Here is a 22,052-nt window from a genome sequence, read left to right as displayed (position 1 = left end):
GTAACGACGTAGTTAAATGTGTGTGTGTGTGTTGGCTATTATAGGTTTGTTTATTCTAGTAGACTTGCACTTAATGCTTCACGTATAGCATCTTGATTACAACCGCGTATTATAGGATTACTAAACACCGAAGAATCACCATGATTGATATACTTTTGATTTCGTAATATTGTCAACTTAGAAAAAGATCCGTCATTTCGTAAACTATCACCACTAGCTCCTCCCAATTGTGGTGGTATTCGTTTCAATTGTGCTTCATTAGGGACCAGTATAGGAACGTATCGTTTCAATCGTTTTTGTTTCTTCAATTGTCGAATCTTTTCTGGAGTCGGTGGTTTTGTGGACACAACAGGTGGTGCAAATGGATTGTCATTGTATAGTAGGTGAACGCCTTGTTGTTGGTGCGGTTGCCTATGACGATGCATTTTGGAGATTGACATAAAGTTGATGAGATTGTGTGTGAATGAAGGAGATGATGATGGTGATGGTGATGATGATGATGAGCCAAATGTAAGCAGCGATGGGGAAGTGGCTGTCGAGGGTGAAGATTTCGTCACGACCGAGTTGATCTTCGATGATGAAGGTGTATTGCGTTTGATGGGCAATGGGGGAGAAGAAGCAAACAATGATGGTGCTTGTTTGGGCAGGGTTGATGGAGTGGCAAATGCATTTCTGTTGACAGTTGCTGGACTCCTTGAAATCACTTGAGTTAGCAATTTACGTGATGACAATTTATCCGATGATTGAGTCGCTGATACGGGGTACTGTTGTTCAAAAGCGGTGTCCAAGGTAGGACTTACTGTATGTGATATAGTGCTGCCTATTGTAGTAATGGGGTTTTTAAAATTGTGACTAACATGACTCTCTTGAGCATGTGGATGCTGCTGCTGTTGTTGTTGTTGTTGTGAATCATTCTTGTTGGATGGTTCATTATGTTCTTGATGTGGTCTGTATAAATGAGGAAATGCGTTATGATAAGCTTCATTCAAGTTCAATTTAGACTTACGCAAGAATGAACTATATGTGTCAAACTCCAAATTGTTAATATTTTCCTCCCCATGACTACCCTGTTGTTTTTCAGGTGAATAATATGAAATATCAGATATAACTGAGCAAACATCACAATTATCCAAACATTGTTGTGGGGTTAATGATTTTTCAAACTCTTGATAAAACAAATCATCACCCATTTCTTCCTCAGGAGTTTCAATTTTGGTACGCTTGGGTAAATTACTAATACTGATGAAATGTCTCAATCGATTAAAACGTAAATAATCATCTTGATAATCGAGTTCCTTAAATAAATCAGTTTGATCGACGGATTTGGTAGATGAAGTAGGTAGCGAGTTTGATCGAGCGTGCTTATGTAGTGTTGTTGACGCAGGGGATGGATTAGGCAAGATTTCAGTTACTTCATCTTCTGCTTCCTTGGAGATTACATCATACTGATTGTCTTGCTTGTTCAATGGGGTATGATTGGAGAAATGCGATTCAATGGTATCAAAAGATTGAGATAAACTATTCTTCATCATTCTATCACTATCTTCAGAAGGTGGTGATGATGAAGAAGAGGCAAAAGATGAAGTTGTGTTTGAATGTAAGATTGCATCTTCTTCAAGTGCCACTGGATTGATATTATATATGCTTGAAAGTCTATACCTAGACTTTTTCTTTTGTATTGATCGCGGTTGCAGAGGAGGTGCGGTTGTTGATGATGAAGATGCGCATCTCATTGGTTTTAGTTGTAAATTTGATATTGAAATCATCTTTTTTAAATCTGGTGGTTCAAGTGTAGGTGATGTCGATTCATTCTCATTGAGGTATTCTTCTTCGTCTTCATCTTCGTCTTCATCATCTTCTTCATCACTGTCACCATCGATATAACTATCATCGATATTCAATTGTTGTAAATCGTGCTGTATAGCCTCGTCTTCCTCAAACTCTTCAGTTACATGATTATTTACTTCCAATTTCAGTAATATATGATTATACTCAGAATTCAAATTCTCAAAACTGGTCTGATTGGTAATATAATCATTTATCGGTAGATTCGATTCCAAATAAAAAGTCCTTTCATTCAACGCATTCAATTGAATCAAGCACGATTGATTATTATCCATTAAATGTCGGATTTCATCTATATCATGATCATTATGGAGTAATTGTTGATTGATGTATGATATGTGACTTATTAGATCTATTGAAGTAGAAGCGGCATCAGCTAGTCTATCTGATCGTGATTCTATCTCTTCAGCAAATGCAAGTATTTGATCTAATTTGGACATTGAATGAGATGAGCCATGCGTATATAAAAAAAGAAAAGTGTGGTAATGAAAGACTATGCTAAGTTGAATGCAAAAAGAGTGATGCCAGTGTGAATGTGGTGAAGTATGGACTGAAAGGAATGTGTGGTGCTTGTAGGAAGGATTTGATATTGAGTAGATAATAAGTGTGGTTACCAGATCATTGACAAGCCGTTTTGTCTGCTTCTCTCTCCAAAAAAAATAAATTTTTCTTTATGTAAACACTTAGATAAGAAATTATGTAATCAGTATCAATATACGAAACAACACTTCTTACATGTGAGATAGCAGCAGACCTGACAAAAGAGGTTAAAGAATGTTGTGTTAGATGTCAGCGGTGTAGAAATATTCAGAAGCTAATCAATGGAAGTGTAAGCTGAACTAACCACTTACTCGTTCGTATGGGTATGAACACCCATTGAGAGCCAAAGCCTGTAGTAATTTATTACTGACTTTATTTCTTCTGTGTAGTGACAGCCTAATTGGGAAACTGGCATACTTAATTGAGACAGATACGCTACCACCTTCGAACTTTAAATTATTGTTTTTAATTCTTGTGTGTCGTCAAAAATACAAAAATCAGACGACAAAACGAAATAAAGGTTTTTGCGACATTGTTTGTTACTATATAAGTGTAGACCAATTGTCCAATTTAAGTAATTGGTCCTATACGTTACATGACAACCGAAATACTTTTAATATTTTAGCCTTGAATTTTCTGGTATTAAAGAGGACTAACTCTACGAAGTTTGTAAACAGCTATTAGAGTACTGAGAGGAACAGATCATATAAACGACATCCTGGCAATATAATGTCGAATTTATTCAAAAAAGTAGGTTATTTCAACATTCATTTATTTTGGCTTAATCAACTCAATCTTTGGATTTTTTAGATTTCTTGTGTTTGGAACCCTCGTCTTCTGAATCAACACCTGACTTTCTCTTCTTTTCCTTCTTTTCCTTCTTTTCTTTCTTTTCTTTCTTCTCTTTCTTCTCTTTCTTGTCCTTCTTTTCACTACCTAAAAGTTTATTCTCATAATCTTCCTCTTCTGGAGCAACATAATCTTTAGCTCTTTCTTGTCTCTTTAACTCACTATTTTCTTCCTGTTGAGCTCTCTTTTCTTGCAACTTCTTCAATTCTTTCTCACGTTTACCGAGGAAATATTCACCACTTTCAATTTGTAAATCAACCTTACGTGGTTGTTGAGCAGGTGGGAATGGAGTATAAACCTTCTTTTCCGCTTTATTCTTCTTGCTGACTTTCTTTCTGGCAACATTTCTCTTTTTGAAACTTGGCAAAAATCTTGACCAATCTTCATGAGCTAGTTCGGGGTTTTTTTGTAATTCTTGCTTTATCATCAATTCTTTGATGTAGTAGATTGGATGAATATTTTTCATACAATCTTCAACTACTCTTCTAACTTCTTTTAAACCTTTGTATGGACCCATAGCACTAACTGTGTTTCCTTGTACTAATATATAACATTTTGTCAATAATTCCAATGCTTTCAATGTATTACCATTGGGACCCACTAATCTTTGTCTTCTTTTGATAAAACGATCTTTATTGGTAACAAAATTACCAATCTTGATCACATCACAAGCAATATCGTCTTGTAAAATCTTGACTGCTTGTGGGAATGGAACTGACCTAGCCAACAATTTAATTAAATCACGAGCTTTAATAATCATTGCGGGATCAAATGTCTTGGTTGTAGTTTTTACCGTCATTGATCCTTCTACAAGATCTAATTCACATCGTATAAAATGCTTGTCCAATGCCTTTGTTACATCACTCCATATACTTCTAAGATATTGTTCACGATATTTGGGGAATAATGTCATAAATGATGATTCTTCAGTAAAATGTAGACCGCTTGCGTTATGTTCTGGTTTGAATTCTTCAATAGCCCATTTATCTATATCGGGGGTGTCCCATGGCTTATCTCTGTTATGTGTCGAAGGCATTTTGGATGGGGGAGTTTGTAGGTTTATTAGTCGTTGGAGATGAGATGAGATTGATCATCACCAAAATTTTTTTTATATTATTTTTTTATTTTCTCACAAAGAAGCTCAGAGAAGATGAACTGATAGGGACACCCCATAGACACATTCTACCCCCAACAAACATGCCAATGAAGAGTAAATCCAATAACAAAATCCAGAAAACTAAAACCAAGCAGAAACCCAGTCACAAGTCTACCCCCACCGTTTCCAAATCAAAATCAAAATCAACTAAAATGAAACTAGACAGGTTAAATGCTGACATAAGTGAATTCAATGAAGTAACACAACTACTAAAAGAGACCACCAATGCAAATGATGCTAAGAAAGATAATCTTAAGTCATTAGAGCTGATAAAGGAAGATTATGTTAAAGACGAAGAAAATAAGAAGAAAGATCAAGCTGCTAATGAAGAAATCAAAAAGCAAATGCAATTATTGAGTGATATTGGGTTGTAATGGGACTAGGTTTATCAAAAATGATATTTGGAATTGCATTTGAGCCGTTTGCAACAGGAGTGACTTTGTTATACTGGCAGTCTATTTGATTGTTTACTAGAAATCAAGATGAGCTTCCAATCTCGATAAAGCGTCAGACACGGTGTTGGTACTCAAAGAGGCTTGAATAATTGGATTTTGATTATTACTTGTGCGCAAAAGAGACCATCCGCTCTCAAGTTTCCAGGAGACACACACAGGCAAAAGACAAGGTTACTTTTCACACCAAGAGTTATACAGACACCCACTAGGACAATAGAGCTTAAACCCATGATACGTTTTGTCCTTAAGAGCAGCCAAATCAAAAACACACTTGTGTATTCATTAGAAAGCAATATATCGTCCTGCGATCAAAGCATATCTATATATAATTAGTATTGGTAGTATTGGCTTATCACAACTTTATACTAAAAAACGTAAATATTCCGGCAGATGATTAACCAAATTTATGGTATAATAAGTACTATCCCTCTTTAATCGCTCGGAGATTGAAGAAAGGTGGGGTTTGTCGATCAAATTAAATTTTGCAAACCAAGTTGCCGTAAAAACGTTTCTCAAATCCACGTGACCTCTTGCAAAAAATATTTCCGTCCTTGTAGCACCAGTATAGCAACCTGGTAAATTTTGCGTCGTCCTCAAAGTTCACACGTTGGTATATCACACTTGTTGAACACAATCAGAATACATGAACATCGAGAAAACCCTCGTCGGTAGAAAATGATGTGACCAATTCTAGGTACAGTGTCTATGCACACAAAGAAAAAGAAGAGCTGAGTATGTAAACACATAACAAAAGAACAAAAGTCCACATGACAGCAAACGGCTTGTGAATTCTTGTTACTTGTTTTTTGTTACCGGTGGATGTAAAACGTATAGTGTTGTTTTCTATCTACGGGTCTAGCCCAGTGCAGTCTAGTGCAGTGTAGCCTTGTCCTTCGTCTATAATTACACAATTAGTATGTTTAATTATTCCTAAAGTAGTTAAATTATTGATTGTGTATTATTATTTACATATGTTGTGTATGTTGTGTATGTTGTGTATGTTATGTATGAGTTAATCGAAAGGGGTAATTGGCACGCGTAGAGTTGAAAAAAGTAGTTTTACATCACAATTTATTTTTGTTATATGCAGGGTTTCCTAATATTGACATTATATATGTACCACCCTTGTACTACTATTGTACTACTGTTGTATAACGAGAACGCGTCTAAATTGAAATTAAAATTTTTTTATTTTTTATTTTGTTTTTTGGTGGATTCTGGTATTTTGTATTAAATAGGAATAAACACACAAGCCATCCATCCATCCATTCATCTATCAATCTACAACGCAAGAGTGGTGGTAGTACTACACATATACACAGGTCTGCTATTTGCCAATTAATTAATTTATTAATTAATTAAAAATAGACTCATTTGTTACTTTGAGTGAAATTTTTACAACCAAACCTCTTGATAGATTTATACCAAACCAATACTACTACTTCTTCTTTATAACTAGCAGAGTATACCACTACTACCACACTCCACAATCCACCACAACACAACCCTTTAACTAACTACTATACTTTCTTTTTCATATACAACACAGCTCAACGCAACCACTGCTTATCTTATATAATCATGTCTCATTCAAGGCTGGCCTCTATTAGTTCGTCCATTGCTTCTACTACAGCCCACCACAACCATCCACAATCAATTGGACCATGGAAATTGGGTAAAACTTTAGGAAGAGGGGCTACTGGAAGAGTATTGTTAGCAACACATCAATCTACTGGACAAAAAGCAGCAGTCAAGGTAGTTTCTAAATCAGAACTAAGAGAAGAAGAAGAGGAGGAAGAAGATGGTGGTGCCACTACTACAGCCAACAACAACAATGGTGAAGGTTTACCATATGGTATAGAGCGAGAAATTATCATAATGAAGCTTCTTACGCATCCCAATGTGCTTAGATTATATGATGTATGGGAAACTTCTAAAGCTCTTTATTTGGTATTGGAATACGTTGAAGGTGGTGAGCTTTTTGACTTGTTAGTTGAATTGGGCCCTTTACAGGAACCAGAGGCTATCAAATATTTCCGTCAAATAGTTCTTGGTACTGCTTATTGCCATGCATTGGGTATCTGTCATCGGGATTTAAAACCGGAAAATTTATTATTGGATGCTCAATTGAATGTCAAATTGGCGGATTTCGGTATGGCTGCATTGGAAAGTAATGGTAAGTTGCTCGAAACTTCTTGTGGGTCACCTCATTACGCTGCTCCTGAAATTGTTAGTGGACTAAAATACCATGGAGCTGCTTCCGATGTTTGGTCTTGTGGGGTTATTTTATTTGCCTTGTTGACAGGGAGGTTACCATTTGATGATGAAAATATTCGTAATCTATTGCTTAAAGTTCAAGCTGGTAGTTATGAAATGCCTGCGGACGAGATTAGTAGAGAAGCACAAGATCTAATCATGAAAATGTTGGAAGTTGATCCAATCAAGAGAATCACCACAGAAAACATCTTAAAACATCCATTGTTGACTAAGTACCCAATTTCAAATGAAGACTTGATTAGTGAGAAATCATTACCACACCCAGAAACCGCCCATAAATCACTTGGATCGGTGAAGAATATTGATAAACAAATTTTGTCCAATTTATCTATCTTGTGGAATGATAGATCAGAACAAGATATTATAAAATGCCTTTTACTGAATGGTCCAAATCCGGAAAAGACATTTTACGCTTTGCTTTTGAGATATAGACATTCAAGTAATGACCAGCAACCTCCTACAAAATCCACCAGCTTTGACAATAAGATTAGCAGGAGCGCGTCAATAGGAAGATCACCAGCTGGTAGAAAGCGTACTAGTCAAATCAGTGTATCAAGGCCAACTTCATTTCAATACAAGAATGGATTTGGTTCAAGTGGAAGCAATACGAGCAATAACAGAATCGCTCATGCAAGGCTATCTGCAGCATCGTCAGTTAACAATTCTCCTAGAAAAGTTGTCAAAAAGAGACAATCTTTTGCTCGTTCTCCATCTGGCTCACCAACCAAGACTAAATCAAAACAGCCTCCATCATCTAATATTAAAGCTACACCTCGTAATATTTACGATGACATTGTTAAATCTCAAAGCACCCAGTCAGTGGCACCACCATTACCTTCAAAGGATTCCTATTATAATGACAAGACCACAGCTTTGCCAAAATTGGCTGAAAATCCGGTTGTTGACGAATCACCTAATTTATTGCAATCGGCTAAAGCACCAACTTCCAAGAGGTCATCAATGGTGAACAAGAATACCAATAATAATAGTAAGAGGTTGTCAAAGAGAAAGTCCATACGTGCTTCAATGACGGCTGGATTAAAGAGAAATTCTATAACCATGAAAATGTTGTCCGTTTACACCAAACTTGCTGGTGAAGATGATTGGGAATACGTGGATAAACAAACAAAGAGAACTTCAGCAGCTTTTGCTGCATTGTGTGATAAAATTTTCAATCAAGAAGATTACAATAAAGAAGATGAAGAGTTGGTTGATCCAGACGAGTTGGAAGCTAGAGAGTATGAAAGGTTGATGGAAATTGAGCGTAAAAAACACGAAGCTGAATTGAAGGCCAGAAAGGAATTGGAAAAGAAAAAGAGAAGACTGAAAAGAAGGTCTTTGCTCAGTTCAAGAAAGCTCAGTATTATTGTCAAGGAGGATGACGAACAACAAGATTCACAAATGGAATCTATTAATGAGCAAGAAATTACTCAACCTAAACGTCAATCGAAGCATATGGGAGCCTTGCGTGCTTTATCTGAAGGACAAGCTAAATCTGATGACCTTACTATGGAAGATGTTGAACAATTGAAAAGAAGATCAGCAAGTCAACCGGTGAAGAGAAGAACACATACTCCGATATTAACTAGGAGACCAGTATCCAGACTTGATCCACTTTGGCAAGCCCACCATAACGAGAAGATTGAAAGAGCACAAGATGCATTGGAGAACGAATGGAAGGGTAGCAAAAAGAAAGATGAAGAAGTCAAGACCAAGAAGAAGATCAATAGAGAGTCAATGGTTTCTGTTATGGACGATATTGTCGAAGATGATGGAAACAATACAGGCAAAAGAAGGCCATCAAAGGATAGCTATTATGATGAACATGAAGATTTCGAATTGCCTGAGCCTGACGTTGTTGATTCAAACTTGAGTGATGAGTACATGTCTGAGATTAGAAAATCAAGATTACTCAACAGCCAAAAGAGTCTCAACAAGATTGCTGGTAACAATGAACAAAAGACTTTAATCAGCGGTGTCAAGATACCGAATGTGACGAGAAAGTCTAGGCATTTCTCCAATTCTAACAAAAGGCTATCAGTGTTGTCCATGTACTCCACCAAGGAATCTTATCGTGATTTGAATTCTATTATTGAATCACATGTGCCTGATAAGGATGATGAACCTCCAATACCACCATTGAGGACTAGTTTTGCTGATAGGTTGGATAAAGCTGGATTGCCAGAGGAAGATGAAGATGGTGAGCTTAATGACGGTCATTCGGTAATTGACTTTGATCAACATTTGGCAGATAAAAGATATTCATACTATGATTCATCTAACAAGCGTGTATCGCGAGCTTCAACCACTAGGAGATACAGTAAATCAGCCAGACCTGAATCAAAAGTACCTGCGTTGCCAACTGATGACTCTGAAAACACGTTCAACAGCAAGGGTGAACCAACTGGCAAGAAGCATCACAAGACTGCCTCTGATGGTTCTAGTGATACCGATGATGTCTTTGAAAAGATAAAACTACCTGAAGGAAAATCAAGCAAATCTTCTATTGATGCACTTGCCAATGGTACTTCCACGTCAGGTCATAAGCAATCCAACCAAATTAAACAAAATTCTATTAACGCCCCTGAAAAGAAGCTTCCACATGAAACGTCACAGCCAATGTTGAAAGTTCGTGATCCAAAGCCAAATACCGCCAATGCACCACCTCCTCCTCCACATAAGAAACCGTTGGATGATAAAACCAACAATTATTCGGAACCTAATAATACCAAACCAAGAAAAGGATCATTTTTGAGGATGTTTTCAAGGGGATCAAAAAAGAGCACCGACGAAGGGTCTAGATCAACCAACAATAATCAACTTCCAAGTCCAGTTGAATCACATGAAGAAAAACCAAAATCTTCATTCCTTCGATGGTTTTCGTCATCGTCTGCCAATACACCAGTGCTAGACTCTGAAATTAGAAGATTTGCTACACTTTTACCTAGAGAAGAAATGTTGTCTGCATTATTCACCTTACTTAAATCATGGTCAAATTTTGGCCTCAAAGATTTGAAAAATGATTCATTGAGTTATACGATAACAGGCGCCATTTCGAAATATAATTCATTTGATTTGAAAAGTTGTAAATTTAGAATAAGAGTGGCACCAAAAGATTTGAATCAAAAATCAGAAATTATATGTGCTAGAATAAAAGGGTCAAAAGTGACTACTGATACTTTGTTTAATGAAATTGAAAAAGTGTTGGAAAAAGAAGGTGTTATGGATAAATAGATGTACACATTATAGATAATATAAGACAATTAATTCATAAGGTTATTAACAAGTAGATAATGTGGCCAACTACATCTTCAGTTCTTTGAATGTATTCATTGCCTAATGTATTCATTGTCTAATGTTACATCTCTATACACACATATGCCTCTTCTCTAATAAATCTCCCAAACATCTTCACATCCATGACAAAATTTCGAACATGCAACCGATGCCGATAATGGATAATCCGATAATCCAATTTTTTCATCAACAAACTCGTCTGCAAAATTATCCTTGCCTCTAGCCATAGCACCAACAAACACACATATACTTTCATCATCATCCAATTTGGCAACATAATCCTGTACTTTAACAACTTTAGCATCAAAGGATAAAGTAATTTTACGACATTTAGTAGGTAGGTGATCAGTTATGGGGTTTTTGATGACTTTCAACAATACCTCTTTCGAATTCTCTGATCTTATGCTCATTTTATGTAATAACTGAACCATCAACCCCGAGAATCGTTTGAATGTACGTGGAATTCTCACACTAGGGTTAACCTCAATCAAAACACCACGAGCAGTTTGGATATACACTTGTAATTTACCAGCTTTGTTAATGGGTGAATCCAACAATGTTAATAAACATTGATGAGTAATATCGGGTCTGGCTTCAGCTATGTCTCTTCCCATTTTACGAAGTAATCCTTGATGGTCATCACAATTTAATAAGGCAAATCGATCGCCTCCTGGACCGGAATTGTTGCTGTTCATTTTGTAGGTTTCTAAACATGCTTGTGATAACACAACTATTAATCTTTTGGTGGTCTTGTCGCGAGATGTGAGGGGTGTTGGTTGTACTGGTATTAAAGACGCTGGTGGGACTGATGGTGCAGATGATTTAGTGGTAGTGGAATTGGAGTTTGGGGTTGGAGTTGAGCTCGATTTTTCCACCTGTTTGTTGTTACTTCCACCATCTTGCTGTGGATCAGTTCTTTTGGATGTGGTGTTTGCCATTGTCTATATAAGGTTAGTGTGTATTCAAATGATGAAGAAGGAGCTTCTTAAGACATCTCAAAAGATTTTCATCTCAATATTTTTTTTTTCGCAACATTGTTTACGATTTTCATTACCGTTTCCGGTTTGAGTCACTGGATACACAACTTGATCACAATAGGAACTGTGTAAAATCGAACGAGGTTAGCAGAATTCAATCTGCAGGGGTATCAAGTGCTGTACTATCTCCACCGTCCCAACTTAATTTATTTTTAAGTCAAACAATGTGCTGGATTTTTATTGTGAAGATGTAGGTACCGGCAAAACGGCAAAAGGTTGCACATCGTTACAATGACTACATCTTAGATAAAATTCACTTACTTAGTTGCTAATATAGAAACCGCTTTCCACAAATTATTCTCTGTAACTCGTCATAAATTGTATATGCATGGAAGCTGAATTTTGCAATCGCGTGCAAAATTGATCAGAAAAATGCGTCTTGAATTTAATGCAACAATAACCATCACCACATCACTTTTATTATATGGACATGATATGACCCATGGAATGTCTGAATCAGATAGTGACTTTGCCAATGATGATGACGATGATGAACTCTTGCAACAATATCTAGGTACAACTCAGGCACCAATAGATTTAGCCACAACACGCGAAGAAGATACGACAATTCAACAGCAAAAACCACAAGAACAACAGCAACAACTGACTGGTATTCATCAACCTATTGCATCCCAGCTTTTACGAAAGCCTATAGATAACGAAATCCAATCCAAGTTGTTCCAAGCTGATGGAGAAATCGCCACTTTGAAAGCACAGTTGATTCTGTTGCAAAATTCCAAACGGGATGAGTTGAATACGCTACGACAATCCTATGACGCGTTGAAACAGAATAAAGATGAAGAGGCAGCTGCATTAAGAGAAGCAGTATTGAAGTTGGAGGACGATCGTAAATTCTTGAAAAATGAATTGGTAACAACTACTGCTTTGAAAAAGAGGAAAATTAACACCAACAACTCACAGCAGAATGGGGCTAATACGAGCACAGATATGGATCAACTGGTATTGGAAGCGAACTTGGAATCGGATGAAACGTTTATTCCTAGTCAAACTATCCAAAAGGTGATTAGAGTTCAACATGAAACTTCAGTTTTGATTGATCACATTTGGAAGTACTGTATTCCTGGAGGTAAACGATCGTCAATTGAATATCTATCCAAAATCTGTTTCGATTTTGATATTAATACATTGTATGGGTACAGAGTAGAGAAGAAAATCGCTATATCGTCATTTATAAGTAATGTCTTAATGTCGATGAAAACGACTAGATTGGATGAATTGATTGAAAGATTTTCATTGTTAGTGTTGGATATTATTGAACAAGCAGTTACTGGAAAGGCAACACTATCAGTTCCCTTTCTCATATCATTAATTTATTGCACAATCAGTTTTCGACCAGTTGCTGTTACAAAATTAGTAATTACCAAATTAGTACAACAATGTTCTCAATTTTCGTTGAATTACATGTTCCTACTTAATCCCAATTTGGAAGAAGAAGCTGATTTTGATAATTATCATGATGTTCCCGACCAAGTAATTGCTATTGAACGATTTATCTTGATTTGTTGTTTAGATTTGATTGAGAAATTGACAACAATCAGTTCGAACTATGAGACGGAATTTATTCGTCTGGTTTGGAATCATGACGTTTTACCTCAAAACCTAGTTACTTCATGTTTACCACAAAATGCTGAACGATTCAAATCAGTAGCACAGATAAATTTGATTTTCAATGTTGTTGAGATGCTAATTGCTTCAATTACCGAAGAAACTTTTGGATTCAATGAAGCTGTATCAGACTTCAATTTAATCCTGTCGTTAATGAAGATTTTCTTGATAGATATTCCAATCAAAGACGGGTTTAGATTTTATGGATTTAACCGATTTGATGGGAACAATTGTGATGTGGATATGATTGATTTGACAGTCCCTAGAAAGCATGACAGCTTGCACAATTATCTAGTAGCAATCCCGCAACCAGTCTATGAGGACTTGGAATCCAAAATAAACTCAAGAGAACTACAACTGCATCATGAAGCACACCTTTTAAATCTCAAAATCAAAGTATGTGAGTTATTTCAATCAATTATCATAACCAAACAAACCATCGATTTTCTAATTGATAAGGAACATTTCAAATCATTCGTAAGGATAATCTATCTTGAGCAGACTTATATGGCAAATGACCCTAGATCACCAGTTATTCATTCACGAGTCCATTTAATTGGTCAAATTGTTAAAATTATGAACTATTTAACCCAAGATCTTCATGAAGCAAGTGATTTGATATATAGTGAAACCATGTATGAAATGTTTGTTGCTTTACTGAGAATTGCATTTGGTGCTGATTCGTTATCATTAGAAGCTCATAAGTTACTAGTCAAAATACGAACCCAAGGACATTTTGATATAACAGTTTTCAATAAATCATGTGAAATTAGAGCTCGTCAATTGAATCATTTAACATCAGGAGATTTCGCAGGTAAAGGTGGTGGTAAATTACTTGCCAATGTTGAAAGTGATTATGCTAATGGATTGGAGTTTCCCTATGAGTCAGAAGCAGTTGAATTGAGTCGAGAGATTCTCAATCGATTTGTTAATCACGAGGAAGCTGATAATTTATACTTCAACATGAATTATGAATCACAGGAAGATGATGGAGAAAATTTCAGTGACATTGAAATGGATATATAGAGTACATCTTACAAAACTGTGCCTTAAAGTTCACATTAATATACAGTGTTTTGTATTATAGTTAAACAATCCGTTTCTAAAATTCAAACATTCATTGCCTTAAGAAAAAGGAGCCTTTTCATGTTACACAATCTTCCAATTAGATCATACACTCCAAAAGTTCCCTTCTCTCCCAATTTCATCTACCCCAATTAAGCTTTCATTTAATTTAGTTTTCAGCTGTTTGTGGTTTAGCAACACCGGTTTGGAAACCGTTCTTGAATCTTCTAGAAACATGTTTCAAGTAAGCCATTCTACCAGTACCAGTAGTTCTTCTTCTCTTGGCTTTCAAAGCCCAGTTGTGAGATCTCATCTTAGCAGCTGGGTAACCACATGATGAACAGGTCTTCTTTTGGACGTGGAATGAACGACGACCACATCTGTTACATAAAGTGTGTGATTTGTTGTGTCTTTTACCTAATGATGGTGTACCTTCTATAAAAAGGGTGTTAGTATTGTGACTCTGAGTTTGGAAATATTTGTCTTTATTGCATCCGATAGGGCACATTGAAGAGTGAACACTGGAGTTCGTCTAAACTGTGAATGCTCCGTGAACGACGTTGGATAGCCTTAGTCTCGATCTCTTGTTCAACGATGAAGTAGTTGATGGATTGAGCATTTGTCGTTGGAAAAGAATCTCTTCTTGAAATGATTGCCCACAAACTTTTCTACGTCCGCCAGTCCCTTTATAAAAATATATCTCTGTTCTTTCTCCGGGTGTTTGATCTATCCTTCATGATGCAATTAGAACTTGTATTATACCACTAAGTTTATTACATACTACCCATGGTTGATTATGATGTTTGATTGATGGTATGAATGCAAGTGAAAATTTCTCCTAACAAAGTTTTAATTCTTTTTTTTTTCCTTCTCTCACTCACTAATTGTAAACTTAGATAATCAATTATGTAGCTCACTGAAGCATGATTATGTAAGAGATTGTAGTTGGTAGCGTCTTTGATGTCAGTAAATTTTGGTAGTGCAAAAATAGAAAAATCGAATCATCAACACGTGCAGAGTTTATTTTAGGGCTATTGACACTTAATTTCAAAAGTGATCACAAAGAACGCGGTTGGTTGCAAAAAACCCAAAAAATGTAAACAGAGAGACACGAGAATTGCGCTTTGTGAAAGTATAAACAAATTGTACAGACGCATACTCAAAACAACACTAACTAAACCAAAGTCATAACAACAACAACAGTCATACCACCATCACTTCTCAGTATTGGCAGGACAACACTATTTACGTCAATAATGTCAAATACCAATTATCAATTCCCACCATCTTCACCATTACATGATGCTGCAGATGTACTTCATAACAAAGATCCATTCGCTTTGGCCAAGAAGCCACAACCACTGGTAGAAGGTAAAGACGCCAGATCATCACGCGTTGTTGAATTGCCTACTCCCAATCCTTCGTCGTCATTATTCAGATCCTCATCACCAGCTAGAGAAGAAATTGCTGCTAATAGGAATGAGTTTATGTCAAACTGGCAAAACAAACCCCATGAAAGCAAGTACAAGCAGCCAGCTGTTGCCATCAATAAAAACTTTAATATATTGAAGTCGGACAATTCAGTTTTACGTATTCCTTTCTTATCTAGCCAATATGAATTTTCCATTGGTAGATCATCCCAAACTTGTCAATACAACCTAAATGCCAAAGATTCGTATATTTCTCGTACTCACGTTAAAATCAATTACAATCCGCAACACATGATTATCAACTGTATTGGATCAAATGGAATGGGTGTGGTTATTCCCAAGACATGTTTCGTTTATGCCAAGCCGCAAAATAAAAACGAGTATATTGTTGTTGAAAACACCAGTGGTCAACCATTATCAACAACTGCTTTAAAGAACAACTTAGATTCAATTAAATTGACAGCTGAGTATTCTCAATTTTATATTCATAAAGGAGAACTGGTATCTTTACCTCGTCGATTTGAAAATGTCTTGTTGGAAATTTCCAAACTGATGGTGTTGTTGAATCCAAAGGATGTTGAAGAACCATTGACTGATAATGATGAAGAGCTAACTGATGATGAGGAATTGGTTTTGATCAATAACAGTCATGCTAAAAACAAAAGCACGACAGATCACGACTTGACTCCGTTGAATAAAATTTTTAGCAGTTCAGTACCTCAGACACCGTCAAAACCGAAGAATGATTCAACGGCAATGATGGAATCATCTCCTCAACGAGGGGAAGAAGAAGAAGAAGCTATGGATAGTAGTATTTTGGATGATGATGACTATCAAACTCCAAGTAAACAACATCTGGTCAAATTAAGACAACCACAACCAAGCAAAACAGTACAATTCAATATTTACTCAAACAATAATGAGTCTTCACCTCATAAACGCAGTTTGTCAAATCCTCTGAAAATGGTATTGAGCGATGTCACCAATACCAATACCTTCAGAAGAGCATCATCAGCAGAGCCACACAGTGAAAAACTGTCCTCAATGACAAATAATTATGATCAAGGTAAGCAGAGATCAGACGAGGACTCCAAAAGATTCACTAATGAATCCCAGCCTCCAACAAAAAAGAGGAAGAGGACATCCACTCGTCAACAAACTCCGGAACTTGATAATTCAGCATTATCATTACCAAACTTGTCAGAAATTGAAAATATTTTAGTTAATCACTTGGCATTTTCTCGATTAAGTTCAACTCCAGCATCATTCTTGAATACAATTTCTGCAACAACTTCCAAACTCTCCCTTCTACAAATTAGATCAATTTTACATAATTTGAAATGTATCGGAATTATTTATCGTCAAGGGAAAGATGCTGCTGGAAAACCATTAGAAGAAGAGTATTATTATATGCCAGAACAAGATGATGATCAAGGTAGACAAAGTTTGGTTTCTAATGTTAAGGGCCATGGTGGGTTAAGATCATGTAGACGGACTCATAAGCAATATTACTGGAAGAAACCAGCACCTATAAAGAAGTAGAGGCAAAAGATAAATTGATTTATGTAGATTAGTAATGTATATTCAATGGCTTTTATAGTCTATGGTGGTGGTGTTGGGTAGTAACTCGATGTAGTGTGAGGTAGAAAATCATGAGGGTTAGATAAAGCATATGGGTAATTTTCTAATTGTTCTTGGCTCAATGGTCGAGGACTACTGATCTTCAAAATCCTTGTATTTTGGAAATGCGCTTTATCCTTTTTGTCACCATCTGATACCTGCTCACTATTACCCTTTCCATTAGCTATCCTCTGTCTTGCCATTAACAAAATAACCCCAATAATCAACTGTATTCCCCATACTCCTAAGAACGCCAACGCCACATACAACTCTAACATTATTGACTTGACATAAATTACAATCAACATATCCAATTTAGTCAATACATTACTCGGTTGTAATACTTTAACTTGTAGTAAATCACGTTGAATCGAATCTGAAATTAATGGAATATCAATTTGTAAATTTTCGTATAACCAAGTACATCCTTGTTCTATTTTGAGTAGTTTTCGACCAATTGTACAATAAACCACTGTGTTTATTGCTGAGGCTAAGATGGAGGTTTTGCCAAAGATATCAACAATTGCTGAATCCAAATCATCGACGAATTCACAAATAGTTGAATTTATTTTAATGGCAGTTGATCGTATTTCGCCAAATAGTTTTTCATTCAAGTCAGATTGCGTAATGTTTATATAATCATTGACTAATTTGACGTATGCTGAAGTTGATATCGAATTGGTATTAACAGACATGTCAATGTTTTGTTTTTGAATTTCATCTTGGACATAGTTTACCAAGATCAATTGCAAAATTGCTGCAAGTAAACCCAAAATTCCAAACACAAGTATGTTCCTCGCCAATCTATTAGACATGTAACTAATAATCCAAACGACTTTATGATTCACATTCAACTTCATTCGTTTTACTAACGTATACGTCATGAAATTCAGATACAAATTCTCTTGATTACGAAACCCAACTTCATCATCAATCCCCGCTTCATTAATAAAATTCGTTTTACGATTCCATTGTCGACGTTCCATATACCATGCATAGGCTATACTACCAACTGTAATAATCACCATGATAAGGAACAAGTATTTGCTAGTTGTTTCAACGAATTTGACCAAATGGTCTTGAGTGTCTTTAACTTTATCAACGGTTTTCAAACATGCATCTTTAACATTGATGGGAACAATAGTGAAGTTGTTTCTTGTTGCATTACTTAGCTTGATATCCTGTAATCTGTCTATTATTAAATTAAAAGGAGTTTTGATCAAATTTTGAGTTTGGTTATTCATGTCTTCCAATTCATACATACTTACATTTCTTGCATTGTCAATCTGGGTCATGATTGAACCAGGTATGGCAATTTTATCCTTCAAAGCACCAAGTGAAATATTAATCTTTTGCTCATATGAATTGGCATTAAAGGAAGAACCACCCCCAGAAAAGATGTTCTTTATTTCGTCAAATCCAGTTGTTACATCATTGAGTAGCGTAGACAAGCCTTGCAAACCCTCCTCAATCCCCTTTGTCGCTTCAATTATTGTGGTATTAACCGCTTGAATCACTGATTCACTTGCATCAAAGGCAAATTCGGTGGTTCCTTTAACTAATGAATTGAGTAAACATACATAAGTGCCCAAGAATAAATCAATATAGAAAATTGTCAATTCGCGTATGGTTTTGATTATTAGTACAACGAAAACTATTCCCGAGAATTGAAATTTGGCAATAATATCAAAAATCATATTATGTACTGCATTTAATGCTGGTTGAAGTGTGTCATCATCACATGTAGATTCGTCTATTAGTTGTTTTGATATAGTGTTGATTAGAGAGTTGCGTAGTAGAAGTAGCTTGATGATGATTAGTATTAGTAATATTGTATATTGATTGAGATAGATTTGAGTCGACTTGTCAAAAAAGTCCATGTAGTTTCGCTTCATCACAATGGTATCATTGGTGATACTTTCAACAATGTAGTTCAGTTTACTCTTTTTATGAAGGGATCAAGGAGGTATTTATCACTTCTAGATGTTTTTAATGGTTGCAAAATTTGAAACGAATAGAAAAAATAAAAACTATTCTGAAACAAATTTGTTGCAGGACCTCTAATTAACCAAAGTGGATTTGAGTGAATAGTTTTGAATTGAAAAGAAAATACCAGTCGTTACCAAGTAACTAAATGGTCGTATAGCAAAAGTAAGTGAGCTAAGCAGTTCCATTCTACTGCTGGTAGACAGCTATATGCTCCTACGACAAGAATAAGGGACATCAGACGCTTCGTTAAGGTTGTTACAAGAGTGTACATACTCCCATTATCACCCCATCAAAGCATTTACTTCAACATTGCTCTTGAGGCATTCTAAATTTATCATTATTACATTTTCCCCTTGGTAAGAACTAAAGCGTGTGTTGTGTGCGGCTTGTTGTGTGTCGTTTCTCGTTTGTCGTGTTTTTTTAGAATTAATGGCAAAATTCATAGAAGCGGCAAGCAAAAAATTCTTTCCACATCAAGAACAAAAACAAAAACAACAAATAACAATCATTGACGTGACTACTTCAACCAATACATCATAAATATGTCAGATCACGAACAACTGAACATTGCTAACAATAACCAAGAAACGCGCGAGTCAGCAACTCCAGCAATAGTTCCGCCTCCAGATGAAAACAACGGAGCTTTAACAACAGGGGCAAGCGCAAGCGACCAAGATGTCAAAGGGTCCTCGGAACAGCCAAAAGAAGAGAAAGTAGAGGATAACAAAAATCGTATCAATCTAAAAGTAGCTGATGGCAATGGTGGTGAAATATGGTTCAAAGTGAAACGATCAACACCAATGAAGAAGATCATGCAAGCATATTGTGAAAAACAAAGTAAAGATATCCAGTCATTACGATTTTTATTTGATGGTCAGAGAATTGATCCCAATCAAACTGCTGATGATATGGATATGGACGATAATGATGTTATTGAAGCTCATCATTCCCAACTTGGAGGTGGATGTTTCTAGACGATTGAAGAAAGTTGAAAGGTTTTCTTTGCTTGTTCTCTTCTCTCAAAGTTTGTTTTTTGGTTTTGAAGTAAGGGGGAATGCACGGTCATAGGATAGAGCATAGATGGGATATACCTTCAGTGATTTCCTGGCTCTTTTACCTAGGTGTATATGTTTAAATGCGTGTATAGTATTAATTTTGATTTTGTTTTCAATGGAGGACAAACAAATATCTCATTTGTATGTCAAACGAGTGCAAGCTTGGTGGCGGGGACCACTCGTCCGTTCTGAGTACGCTCTTAATGTAACTTTATAATGTGAATACTATTGGATTTATGTTATTAGCTGAAATGCGACACGACACAAGACTAATATACTTGAAGTCCATATTACAAGACATATAAGTCATGTCACCATATTTGAATAACAAAAAGTCACAGTCTTTATTGTAATTAAACTGTAACATGATGTAACGCAGATGTAGATGTTCAGTCCATAAATTACGTTAGTATTTAAAGATGCGTGCAATACATCGGAGTTAAGAACAAGTGTTATTAAAATCAAAGAGAGCAAATGCTACTAATAACAGGTTGAATTGCAGGATCGAACATACAATTTATGGGCGTTGAGTACTTTGCCAAACAATACCCTTGTTTTATTATCCATTTTTTGCAACAATTTGAAACCAAAAAAGAAATTTACAAAAGAACTAGCCGAGGAATTTGAACCAAAAAAGATTAGAAGAGTACCAAGCATGTGAATACTATGAGATATGCATTGTTACAAGTGATATATTCTCCAATGTAGGGAATTGCAGGTTGCATAGCTTGACTATAATTTAAAGGGGTCATCTCATGATGAAAAGAAGTCTTCTTCTAGTATAAATAATGGTATGATTTTTTTTCTTGTTAATAAAATGTTGGTTACCATTTCTGGTTTCTCTCTCTTTTGTACATGTGTAATGCACTAATGTCTAAATAACCCCAGACGAATATATAATGCGGAAACAGCAAAAATCTAAAAGATAAAGAGAAACAGAGAGTCATCTTGTAGATTTCGTTTGTGGAGATAGGGGAAATTAAAAACACCAAGATATGAGCTCTTTAACGTTCAAACGTTAGATATGACGGTCCTTCTACAAAAATGGCTAGAGCTCAACTTCACAACGGATTTCTTAATGCGTATGATGTAATAGATGCCATAATGACTGGCCTTGTTAGTTACATTTCAAATAAAACAAATCGGAAGAAATCGTGTTGACGCGGCAAAATGGGTCAAGGGAACTTTTGTTGTGTTTGTGTAACTAAATTGGTATTTGTATTGTCTTGTGATGACTCCTCGGGGAATCAAATGCAAAGTTTAAAATAAGTTCAAAATCTTCACGGACATTAATGTCCGTTGTCTTCTTCTCTGCACAAATTTATGGTTATACGCTGGCTTAACTGGATAACCATTAATGCAATCGGGTGAAGCCCAATAATGTTATGAGAGAGAACTAACAAAACATTGTGACGTTTTTGTTGGAATTTTTATATGTTTTTAGACTAACAGACGTCAAAAATAAACAATATTTTGCAACACAAAAATAGGTTACAATATCAACCGATATGGAATGATTCAAATGGAAGAAGTAAGCGATAAACCTCAAAGCTAATTATATAAATAGATAACCATATCCATCAAAGCATCCATCAAAAAGCTTCTTTTATTATTATACTACTTATACTTTTATCAAATAAAAACGACTTATTATTTGCAAGCAGGAAGAACAGACTCATAACTAACAAACATAGTCAAAAACTTCTAAATTGTATTCAGCCAAACATTTCCCATAAATTTATTAAAGACTACTACACACAACTACATCAATAATAATGTGTCACACTGAAATATGCGGCATCTGCCAACAC

General features: G+C 35.8%; 10 protein-coding genes across 10 annotated transcripts; 5 read left to right on the top strand and 5 right to left on the bottom strand. All coding sequences in view use genetic code 12, as the record gives it.

The window, feature by feature from the left end:
• Positions 1 to 50: 50 nt before the first annotated feature.
• Positions 51 to 2,285, bottom strand: CORT_0A07300 (hypothetical protein; the record flags this gene model as incomplete). The annotated part of the gene is made up of 1 exon (XM_003866506.1): positions 51 to 2,285. The coding sequence occupies one exon, from the start codon at positions 2,283 to 2,285 to the stop codon at positions 51 to 53; it is 2,235 nt and encodes a 744-aa protein (XP_003866554.1).
• Positions 2,286 to 3,175: 890 nt separating this feature from the next.
• CORT_0A07290 (Krr1 protein) lies at positions 3,176 to 4,270 on the bottom strand (the record flags this gene model as incomplete). Its single annotated transcript, XM_003866505.1, has 1 exon — positions 3,176 to 4,270. One exon carries the CDS (start codon positions 4,268 to 4,270, stop codon positions 3,176 to 3,178), a length of 1,095 nt encoding a protein of 364 aa, XP_003866553.1.
• CORT_0A07280 (hypothetical protein) lies at positions 4,240 to 4,764 on the top strand (the record flags this gene model as incomplete). The annotated part of the gene is made up of 1 exon (XM_003866504.1): positions 4,240 to 4,764. The coding sequence occupies one exon, from the start codon at positions 4,240 to 4,242 to the stop codon at positions 4,762 to 4,764; it is 525 nt and encodes a 174-aa protein (XP_003866552.1).
• Positions 4,765 to 6,426: 1,662 nt separating this feature from the next.
• CORT_0A07270 (Gin4 autophosphorylated kinase) lies at positions 6,427 to 10,356 on the top strand (the record flags this gene model as incomplete). The annotated part of the gene is made up of 1 exon (XM_003866503.1): positions 6,427 to 10,356. One exon carries the CDS (start codon positions 6,427 to 6,429, stop codon positions 10,354 to 10,356), a length of 3,930 nt encoding a protein of 1,309 aa, XP_003866551.1.
• Positions 10,357 to 10,511: 155 nt separating this feature from the next.
• CORT_0A07260 (Nep1 protein) lies at positions 10,512 to 11,357 on the bottom strand (the record flags this gene model as incomplete). Its single annotated transcript, XM_003866502.1, has 1 exon — positions 10,512 to 11,357. The coding sequence occupies one exon, from the start codon at positions 11,355 to 11,357 to the stop codon at positions 10,512 to 10,514; it is 846 nt and encodes a 281-aa protein (XP_003866550.1).
• Positions 11,358 to 11,828: 471 nt separating this feature from the next.
• CORT_0A07250 (hypothetical protein) lies at positions 11,829 to 14,108 on the top strand (the record flags this gene model as incomplete). The annotated part of the gene is made up of 1 exon (XM_003866501.1): positions 11,829 to 14,108. One exon carries the CDS (start codon positions 11,829 to 11,831, stop codon positions 14,106 to 14,108), a length of 2,280 nt encoding a protein of 759 aa, XP_003866549.1.
• Positions 14,109 to 14,316: 208 nt separating this feature from the next.
• CORT_0A07240 (Rpl37b ribosomal protein L37) lies at positions 14,317 to 14,935 on the bottom strand (the record flags this gene model as incomplete). Its single annotated transcript, XM_003866500.1, has 2 exons — positions 14,317 to 14,582; positions 14,929 to 14,935. The coding sequence occupies 2 exons, from the start codon at positions 14,933 to 14,935 to the stop codon at positions 14,317 to 14,319; spliced, it is 273 nt and encodes a 90-aa protein (XP_003866548.1).
• A 468-nt stretch (positions 14,936 to 15,403) lies between these two features.
• CORT_0A07230 (hypothetical protein) lies at positions 15,404 to 17,119 on the top strand (the record flags this gene model as incomplete). Its single annotated transcript, XM_003866499.1, has 1 exon — positions 15,404 to 17,119. One exon carries the CDS (start codon positions 15,404 to 15,406, stop codon positions 17,117 to 17,119), a length of 1,716 nt encoding a protein of 571 aa, XP_003866547.1.
• Positions 17,120 to 17,178: 59 nt separating this feature from the next.
• Positions 17,179 to 19,092, bottom strand: CORT_0A07220 (Prm1 protein; the record flags this gene model as incomplete). Its single annotated transcript, XM_003866498.1, has 1 exon — positions 17,179 to 19,092. The coding sequence occupies one exon, from the start codon at positions 19,090 to 19,092 to the stop codon at positions 17,179 to 17,181; it is 1,914 nt and encodes a 637-aa protein (XP_003866546.1).
• Positions 19,093 to 19,728: 636 nt separating this feature from the next.
• On the top strand, positions 19,729 to 20,160 carry CORT_0A07210 (Smt3 protein; the record flags this gene model as incomplete). Its single annotated transcript, XM_003866497.1, has 1 exon — positions 19,729 to 20,160. One exon carries the CDS (start codon positions 19,729 to 19,731, stop codon positions 20,158 to 20,160), a length of 432 nt encoding a protein of 143 aa, XP_003866545.1.
• Positions 20,161 to 22,052: the final 1,892 nt, after the last annotated feature.

This window comes from Candida orthopsilosis, assembly GCF_000315875.1.
Source record: "Candida orthopsilosis Co 90-125, chromosome 1 draft sequence".
NCBI lineage: Eukaryota > Fungi > Ascomycota > Pichiomycetes > Serinales > Debaryomycetaceae > Lodderomyces > Lodderomyces orthopsilosis.
Note: the sequence above shows the minus strand (reverse complement) of the source record. Positions and strands in the feature narration are given on the sequence as shown.